At 60.9% G+C, this 9,305-nt stretch overlaps 1 protein-coding gene across 3 annotated transcripts; it reads right to left on the bottom strand.

The window, feature by feature from the left end:
* Window positions 1-234: 234 nt before the first annotated feature.
* Window positions 235-9,212, bottom strand: UBXN6 (UBX domain protein 6). Of its 3 annotated transcripts, none has more exons than XM_025043363.1 (11): window positions 9,125-9,212; window positions 7,906-8,059; window positions 6,324-6,487; window positions 5,844-5,908; window positions 4,717-4,845; window positions 3,547-3,644; window positions 2,881-2,956; window positions 2,168-2,252; window positions 1,698-2,048; window positions 1,363-1,511; window positions 235-791 (listed from the first exon to the last, which is right to left on the bottom strand). In XM_025043363.1, exons 2-11 carry the CDS (start codon window positions 7,908-7,910, stop codon window positions 666-668), a joined length of 1,248 nt encoding a protein of 415 aa, XP_024899131.1. In that variant the 5' UTR covers window positions 7,911-8,059; window positions 9,125-9,212; the 3' UTR covers window positions 235-665. The 3 variants fall into 3 exon arrangements, with proteins under 3 accessions (XP_024899131.1, XP_024899132.1, XP_015441580.1); XM_025043364.1 differs by having other exon boundaries at window positions 7,906-8,003; window positions 9,125-9,143; XM_015586094.2 differs by lacking the exon at window positions 7,906-8,059 and having other exon boundaries at window positions 9,125-9,202.
* Between the last annotated feature and the right edge of the window lie 93 nt (window positions 9,213-9,305).

A 9,305-nucleotide genomic window follows, 5' to 3' on the forward strand; every position in this document is an offset into this window, starting at 1 on the left:
ACTGGGCCCATCTGGAAAGCCCATGACACTCTTTGAGATCCTTACTCACATGCAAAGTCCCTTTTGTCACGTAAAGCAAAATTTATAGGTTCCAGGGATGAGAACATGGACATCCACAGGGGCTGAGGCCCGACCCCATAGCCCAGGTCCCTGGGGCACCATCCCTCAGCAGCCACTAGGTGACTGCAGCTGCTGGGCCTGCCCTGCACCACACAGCTGGAATTACCACCAGGAGACGAGGCAAACAGCCTGTTTATTTGGGTTCAGAATTTATATAATTCTGTCCTGCCAAGCCCAGTTTCTCCCTCTTATGCCACTGACACCAGCCACCCTACAAGGTGCCCTCAGGCCAGGAGTGGCACCTGGGCCACTCTCCTGCCCAGGGAGTTGCCTGCCTATCCATCCTGCCTGGGGTTGTTAAACAGGTTAAGAGCAGCTGGAGAAGACTTAGACCCAGTGTGGCCGTTGTCCCTGAAAGCTCTCTGGGCGGCGGTCACAGGCCAACCAGCGGCCCTCCCCTGCCCAGGCGCTCTGTGGGCTGGGCAAATGGTCTCAGAGGAGGCAGGAGGCCCTGGAGTGGAGGGACGCTGGGACAGCGGCAGTGGTGCAGGAAGCAGGAGAGCATGAGACGGGCCACGGGGGCTGAAGCCAACCCTGCTTTTATTTCACGAGAGCTTCTCGATGGCCGACAGGAGCTCGGGTTTCAGAATAGACTCCGGCTCGGCCCCCGCGGCCTTGATGTCCTCGAGCACTGCCGCATCCCAGGAGAAGGTCAGCAGGGCCGAGGGCACCTGTGGCAGGGAGAGAAGCCTCAGCCTTGCTCTGGCTCTACAGGACAGAGCGTACGTCTTAATGCTGACCATCTCATGCTGGAGCCAGGGCCACACTGTCCCGGGGCTGCTCCCTGCCAGTGACGCCAGTGGCACCAGTGAGGCCCAGTCCTGCGGTCAGCCCCTTCTCAAAGCAGGGGTCCCTCCTATGGCCGGCCCGGGACCAGGGATGCCCCTGGCCCGGCTGAGGCCATCCCAGCCTCGGGCAGCAGTTGGGGCCTCCCACTCAGGCCACTCTCCAGCCCCCTCTGGCTCCCTCCAGCCTCCCCAGTAAATCTCCACGTTACCAACCCTGCTGGGTTCTCCTCAGAGGCTCGAACTAACACGCCTGCCACATTCCTTCCCAGTTTACAGGGGGAGAACAAGTGACTCAAGGTCACACTGTAGGCGGGAAGGTAGGACTGAAGCCCAGGGAGACTGACGCCGGCCCTCTCCTAGCACCACCCCACACAGAAGAGCGCCGCCCTTGTGGGGAGCACGTGCCCACTCAGCGAGAACCTGGAGCTCCAACACGCGGAGGGCTGTCACTCACCAGCCCGCACTCATTGAAAGCCAGGTTCTCATCCTCCAACAACTTCTGCCCCCCGGAGGCCAGCAGCTCAAAGGGCAGCCAGTCGTTCTGCAAAGCCTCCCGGACAAAACTGTACAGTACCGCCACCCTCTCCCGGGCGTAGAAGGTCCCTGGGGTGGGGGGGCATAGTCAGAGCAGGGCTGGAGATCATGGGAACCCTCCCAGGACCCACCCAGCCGAGCTCAGACCAGAGAGACCTCCCGCTCTTGCCGGGGCACAGCTCACCCGCCGAAGCTATCACCAGACCCGCTCGGCCCCGCCTTTCCCCGCAGGGCCCGGCGGCAGGCAGCGCGCACCTTGCAAGAGGCAGCCATCGGGCAAGCGCACGCGCAGCAGTGTGTAGGTGTATTTGCGCATCTCTCTCTGCTCCTCCTTCTCCCGCATGGCCTTGGTCCGCAGCATGCTCAGCCGCTCCACCGCCTCAGACCGGAGCCTCTGCTCCCGCTTGACCTCCTCGGCCGTGAGGCCGAAAAAGTCGGCAGGCAGGTCGAACTGCGAGGCCAGGGGTGAGGGCCGGAAGACGCGGCGCTGGCGGGCCAATGTGGCCCGCAGGGGCTCGGCGCCCAGCAGCTGCTCCTTGTGCCTCTCCAGGCTCTGGGGCTGGGCCAGGGCGGCCTCACTGAGCACATAGAACTCTTCGGGGCCCTCTGGAGCATGCAGAGACGTCACTGCCACAGCAGGAAGACCCCAGAGCCAGCCCTCCCCCCCGACACACACACCCCCCGCAACGCCTAGGTCAGCCAAGGCCCTTCTCTACTCAGCTTACCCTGATCTGGAACTGCCAACAGTGCCTTCTGGAAGCCGATGGCCTCAAAAAACTCATGGGTCCCCTCCAGGCAGTTAATACGCTCCTGGGAGCAGAGCTGGAGGTCACACAGGGCACTGGGCCTCCCCACCCTCCCCAGCCTCATGGCCCACCCAGCCCAGCGTCCCCCTCAGCGCAGCTGCTAGCTACCCTGTGGGCAGAACAAACCCCCGAAGCTGCCTAAGGAGAGACTGCAGGGTTTCTGGCAGCTGCTCAGAGGGCATGGGACCCTAAAGGCCAACAACTGGGGTGAAAGAGGAGCTAAAGATCCAAAAGACAGCATGGGGCAGTCCCAGCAGTGGAGAGGGGCCACACGTGATGCTGGGGGTGGGGCAGCGGGTGTCCTGCCAGCAGCACGGGTGACATAGATCAGGGTGGAGGAACCCCACGATTTCTCCACAGAAGCCAGAAATGATTGTGTGTGTAAGAAATCACCCCAATGCTGACGTGTTCCCAATTATTCGAATTAAAGGAAAGCCAAAATATGCCGCGGGGTGGTACGAGGGGCCCACCAAATACAGACATCCTGTATGACCAACATTCACAAAGGCCCCTGTCCACGTGCCACCTCTGCCCACCTCGACCCGCAGCCCCTGGAGGGCCCTCCCACGTGGCTGAGGCGGCTCAGCCGCGCCGACTACACCGGGCTAGAAGCCACTGCATCCAGCCCTCACCTGGAACACCTTGTTCTGCAGCTTGATCTTCCGGTACTTCTCCTCTTCGGGGTGCAGGTGGATATTGTCCAGGTACCTGGGGCAGAATTGGGGGGATGGGGACAGGCTTGGCTTGGCTGCCTGGCTCCTCTGTACCTCCCACCCCCAGCCAGACAGCAGCTCAGAGCCACTGCTGGCCTTGTGGTAAGAGTGACTCGGGGGTGGGGGCTGCAATCAGACCTCACATACCCGGTGGAGCCCGACCCTGGTGCCAACAGCCTGGGTCAGCACAGGACACCCACGGGGGGCCCGTCACTGTGCCTGCTCCTGAATCCTGCCTCCCCTGGAGAGCACCAATGAACCACAGTGTCAGTGGAGTGAACAGAGTCAGAATAATGGGAGCTTGTGAGCGAGATTGACTTGAACACCCCCCCGACCTGCTCGGTCGGGGAATGGGGCGGCACCCTGCCTCCCTCACGTTGCTCTAATGATCCACAGGGAAGCCAGTGTTGAGAACCCCCAATTTGGTAAACCTCTCTGGTTTACAGACAAGTAAACTGAGGCCCAGAGAGGCCAAGCCCCTTCCCCACGGGGTCACTCCCAGGGCCAGGTTCCTGAGCCCCCTCAGCGGCGAGTCAGGCTAGAGGCCCACAGGGCTGCCCCCGGCGGGGAGGGGCCCCCGCTCACCTGGCGATGGTGTCCACGCCCAGCTTCACCCGGTCCCGGTCTTTGTTGAACGTGTGGATTTTCATGATGGAAGCAGCTACAGGGTCAGTGGAGAAATGCTGGGAGAGCAGAAAGGGGGTCAAGATGCGCTCGCCTCACGGCCTGGAGGCCGACGACCCAGGTGGCAGCAGTAATAACAGTGGACACAGGACTGTCTCACAGCGGGCCGCCAGTGATGTTTAACTGAAGCAAACTCAACTGGACACACTCGGCAGACAGCACCATCCTGGGCCTCGGGCCGGCCCTCACCTCTCAGGCAGAGAAATTGTCAGCAGCCCAGGTCATGTCATGGAATTGAGGCTACCGACTCGCAACCCTGAGACAGGACGTGAGCCCGGACGATCTGGGCGGGCCCAGGGTGTCATCAGGGCCCGTTAGGAAACGGAATCAGAGGGCAGCAAGACGGAGGGAGACGGCTTGGCATCCCTGGCTGTGAAGATGGAGGAAGAGGCCACAGAATACAGGCTGCCTGGGAGCCGGAAAGGCCTGGAAATGGACTCTCCCAGAACGTCCAGAAGGAACGCAGCCCTTCTGCCACCAGTGAGAGCCACGTTGGACTCTGACTTCCAAGATAAGAGACTAGACGTATACGTTTGAAGCCCCAGAGTTTGTAGTGACTTGTGATGACGGTGGTGGGAAACTCAGACCCAGGACAGATATTCAGATATCCTTTTATTCTTTTTGCAATTTTAAGTTTGGAATTATTTCCAAATGCAGAGTATTAAAAGAAAAAAACATCAGTGTCTTTTTCATACGGGTTTAATGGCAGATAGTGTTCACAATAATTAAGCGGGAACACTACAATAGCTTTTACGTAAAACCAAAGCCAGTGAACGGAAGAGACGCGTATCTGGAACGTCTCTGAAAGCTACTCGCAGAGGTCGCCTCCCGGGAGGGAGGTGGAGAGGTGGGTGGAAGGCAGTTCAGTGCAGCAGCTTCAGACCCCTCCCCACGCCTGCGTCCCTGAGCCGCACATAAGCATTACCTCTTTAAAAAAGTGAAAATGGACACGATGTACGCAGCTGGGAACATCAGGGGGAAACGCTGCCTGGACTCACCCACGCTCACTGAAGGCAGCTCTGACCCCAAAACATCTAGGGGAGGGGACGGAGGCCTAGGGCCACCACTCACCGAGGCAATGGCCTCTTTGACGTGGCTGTCCCGCTGGTCCTTTCTCAGGAGGGCCCCCGTGAGCGGGCAGATGAAGTACACTCCAGGCACTGCCAGGTGTGTCGAGCCTTCCTCTTTGGGCTCGGGCACCTGGGAGGATGCGGATAAAGGTGTCTGAGCCCGGGCTGTGGACAGAGTCTGCCCGAGCCACTGAGCTGCCACAGTCCTGAAAGCACGGCCCTGGAAGCCAGATGTCCCTGGTCCCAACATGTTCCCCTCCGCCGTGAAACACCGTGGTCCAGGGACCGAGGCCCTCCGAGGCTGTTTTCTGGTCTGTGAAACATCTCTGCAGGACCAGCTCGGAATTCAGTGTGGCAGCTTTGGACACAGTGCTCAGTCAATGGCTGCTGCTGCTCCTGTCCCCGCACCTTGTGGAGAGCGGGTCTGTGGTTGAGCGTCCACAGTCATGGTGCCCTGGATGAGTTCCGGCCTCTGTCTGGGGCCCTGGCCCTAGGCCACCTCTAGGGTTTCTCCCACGCTAAAGTCCAGGGAGAACTCGAGGGTCCAGCTGCTGCGAATGTGCTTTCTCCAGAGCTCCACTCTGAGGTTCTCCTCCTCCAGGAAGGCCTCCGCTTACACCAGTCTCTGCAGAGCCCTTTTACCTCCCAAGGCGGCGGCACAGGGCAGTGCTAAGGGTACTGGCCTTGGCGTCCCAAAGACTGGGGCTCCCATTCGGTTTTCAGGTACATGACTGAGGACAGCGGGCTTTGCCTCCCTCGACCTGTTTTCTCTTTTGAAAACTGGGACCCGTAAGAGCAACCGACCAACAAGCTAATGGGATCCAGTCCCACACTCGGCACCCAGGCCTGGCATCAGGTGCCGAGCGTAGAGGGCCCAGGCGGCACTGCACTGGTACAGTCCACCTCAACCTTGCAAGGCAGGGCTCCCCACGGCCAGTGTGACCTCTACCCACCCTGACCTCTCTCTCCGTCCCCTGTCCCCCACCAGGTGCTTCTAGCCCAAGGCTGGCCACTTATCTGGGGATGATGAAATGGCCAATTAGACAAAAGAAAGGAGGAACCTGGGGGCAGTCCGGCTCCCGTGCCCCAGGCCCCCTGGGGTGTCACCAGCCACGTGGCTGCTTTTACCATGTTGGTCCCTGGGGCTTCCGGGCTCCCACTGACAGTCGCTTCCGCTCGAAGTTCCTTTCTCACTGCAGGGAGAGGCAGAGACAGGTCAGTGTATGGATCCTGCTCTGTCCCCAGGACCAGCCCTGCCCAGAGGACTCAGATCCTCCTACTGAGACAGGCTCATGACCACCCCCCACCTACCCCCGAGGCCAGCCTGAGTTCTAGTCTTTTCTCTAGCTTCAGGTCCTTCCTGGCCCCCAAGCTTCGCCTGACCACCTGAGAACCTTTGACCTCTTCCACTTCCCCAGCTTCGACCCACCCGGACTCATCAGACTGTTGTTCCTTTCCATCCTGCATTTCTCCCCTCACAGCTGTGATTTTAAAGCCCCCCAAAGTCGTTGGTTATGTAATGATTCGCACCCAAGGCCAAACTGGACGTGGGACCCGTGAGCACCCATGACCCAGCCCTGCCACAACCTGAGGCCGGGCGCAGCTCACCCTGGTTCCGGATGGCGTCCTGCGACGTGGGGCCCCGCGCCCTCGGCTGCTTCTGCTCCAGCCGGGCCAGGGCGGCGGCGGCGGCCATCTGCGCCTCATCGGTGGGGCCCTGGCGGGGCTGCCGGAGCGGCAGCTGGTTGGGCTTTTCTCTGGGGGCCTTCTCCCTGGGGAGAGACAGAAGAAAAGTGAGGTGATGCAGGGTCAGACAGAAGAGCTTCCGCCCCCTCCCGCTTCCACTCCTGTGCTGTCAGACCAACGCGTCCCTCTTTGCTAGGGGCCACCCACGCCACCAGAAGGCTCTGACACAAACATTAAGAGGCCCTGCCCCTTTGGGCAAGTCGTGCACTGGCCTGGGCCTCAGTGGTGTCACCTGTTAAATAGGGTAACACGTAACAGCACCCGCATACACAAGGACCATCCCAGGGAAGTATGTGGGACAGCACCCCAATGTCTTCAGGAACTGATGCGACTCAAAGGTGTCGCTCCTGTCCTCGCTCCCTCCAGGTAGGACCACTGACTCGCTGTCCAAACAGCGAGCAGGTGTGACATGCGCACGTCCTGTGTGCCAGGCAGCACGCAGCGTTCATGCCTCACGCCAACGCGCACCCGAGGGAGGTCTCAAGATTCCTTCTCACAAGTCCTAGAAAGTCACAGCAGCTCAGACAGCTGCGAGCCCCAGGTTACAGTCCCTGAGCTCTGGTTCACTCTCCACCCTGGGAAATACACCTGCCATGACCCCAGGGGAGGGATGGCTTCTAATCTACTTAGCAGGAAAAAGAGCTGGCTGCGGATGTGTCAGCAGAGAGAATGTGTCAGCAGAGACGTCCCTCCTGCCCAGGCCGGCTCCCGCCTCGCCTACCTTCCCTCAGGACCGGCCCCGGCCCCGGCCCCGGCCCCGGCCCCAGCAGTTGCGACTGCTGCGCTACGTCTGCAAAACCCCAGGGGCCAAGGCTCTCTCAGTTCCCGGCCTCAGTCCTCCGCTCAGGTGCAAAGGCTGCCCTCTCTTCTTGTTCCAAGGCCCCTGAGACCTGCTTCCTGCCTATTACGGCCCCTCCTGCCAGCCCTCTCCACAGCCGAAAAGGTCGAGTTGAAGAAAAAATGAGTCACACACACCCGCCCCAGCCCCGTGTGATGTTGAGCTCTTTCTATAAAAATGCCGCTTTCCGGGATACCTCACCCAACCCTCAGGTGGCTCCCCTGGGCGGCCAGAGGGCTCCTTCTAAAACCGAAGCCAGCACTGACCACACCTCTGCACCAAGTCCTCCCAGCACCTGTACAACAGGACCCTAAAGCCACCCACGGCCGCACTGGCACCTCTACCTCCCTGCTGCCACCTCTACCTCCCTCGTTCGCTCCTGTCTACGCTGGTGTCCTGATGTTGCTCACACAGGCCCAGCGGGTTCCTGCCACAGAGCCTTTGCACTTCCTGTGCCTCTGCCAGGAATGCTCTGCCCGGAGGTGGGATGAGGGCAGGAGGTCTGGGAGGGGTAGAGTGCTTCGTGTGCAAGGGGGGAGGGTGCGGGGGCGGGACAGAGAAAGATGGGGGAGGAGCAGGGAGGGAGGGAAAGGAGTTGAGTCTCACCTCATCCAGCTTTGGCTCAAATGTCAGCTCAGAGAGGCATTTCTGCACCACTATCCCCTGCCCTGTGATTTTTTTTCACCATCCAAACACCACGTGATCTGTCATCGCATAGGTACTGGTTTATTTGTCCATGTCCCCCACTAGAAGGCGAGGCCTGAGAATTTTGTGTCAGCCACACTGAAACTGCTTGACACACGCCCTCTTGCACACCCTGAGTCTCCCATCTCGCTCCTCGAGTGTCGCACAAACCTGCGTCTCCACTACTTCCCGCCACTCTCCTCCCAGACCTCTAATCAACCTCAGGGCCTCCACCTCCTTCCTGTCCCACAGTCCCAGCTGCCCCAGCCGCCACCACCACCCACCACTTGTCGAACGGATGAACGGACCTCCTTGTCTGGTCTACCGCGCCCCACAGCCCCCTCTCAAGCTGCCCTTCTACCCTTCTCAGGCTCTCGGGCTCTGATTTTGTCCACTGTGTTTCTCCCCCCACCCCCCAGTCTCGGACCTGGCCCTCATGGGCCTCCTTTGTCCCACTCAGTTCTCCTCTCCGACGAACCCCAAGATCCACCAATCCTCAGGACAGATGGCCTGAGGCCCTTGCCCTGCACCCACTCTCCCTCACCCAGCACCACGGCCTCATGATTCTCTCACCGCCCCGTCCTGCCCTCCACCTGGCCCCTACCTCTTCACAATCCCTTCTATTATTCCTCACGGGCCCCTGCCCAGGCTAACATCTTTCCTCAGTCACTCCCCATCCTAGGACCACCCCTGCCAGTCCCCTCTGGCCTGAAGCTCCCTGCAGCAGCCCCGCCCCCCAGTGGAGCTTCCTTCTCTGCCCACCAGCCCACAGCCTAGCATCCATCCTCACCTGCTCCACAGCACCTGCCCCCCACGTGGCCCCCCACACACCTCCTCGAGAGTTTCCAGTCTTGCCTCAGGCCCTTCCCTTCCTCCAGACAACTCCCGGAGGCCCCAGGGTGTGCACACCACCTCGCCTACCCTCCCAGGTCCCCCAAGCGCCCCCCATTCCACTCAACTATCATCCGCAAGGCCCCCATCCCCTTCCCATCGCAGACTCGCGCATCCCACCTCCCGCGCCTCCATTCTCCTCCCAGAACTTGTCCCGCGCGCCTCGCAGCCCGCAGCATTCACGCAGGCCGCGCGAACCCCTGCCGACCCTCGCAGCAGCGCCGCGGGCTCCCTGGCTCCACGCGCTCACCCAGTCCTCCCTCGCGCTCCGCAGCCTGGGCCAGACCCCCAACCCCACGGACGCTAAGCCTCTCGACTCTGCTTCTCCAGGCTCAGCCCCCAACCCGGGTCACCTAGGGCCCCGTCTCCGCCCTCAGGCGTCCCTCATGCCGCCCCCTTACTCCCCGTACAAGTCTCTCCATTCATCGCCA

This window comes from Pteropus alecto, unplaced genomic scaffold, assembly GCF_000325575.1.
Source record: "Pteropus alecto unplaced genomic scaffold, ASM32557v1 scaffold30, whole genome shotgun sequence".
In the NCBI taxonomy this organism is placed as follows: domain Eukaryota; kingdom Metazoa; phylum Chordata; class Mammalia; order Chiroptera; family Pteropodidae; genus Pteropus; species Pteropus alecto.

Excerpts from the sequence above, each read along its gene's own strand:
- UBXN6 (XM_025043363.1), bottom strand. Across the intron at positions 4,846-5,843 it reads AAGCCCCAGGGACCAACATG|GTGCCCGAGCCCAAAGAGGA; the intron begins GTAAAAGCAGCC and ends GCATCCTCCCAG. Across the intron at positions 1,512-1,697 it reads CGATGGCTGCCTCTTGCAAG|GGACCTTCTACGCCCGGGAG; the intron begins GTGCGCGCTGCC and ends CCCCCACCCCAG.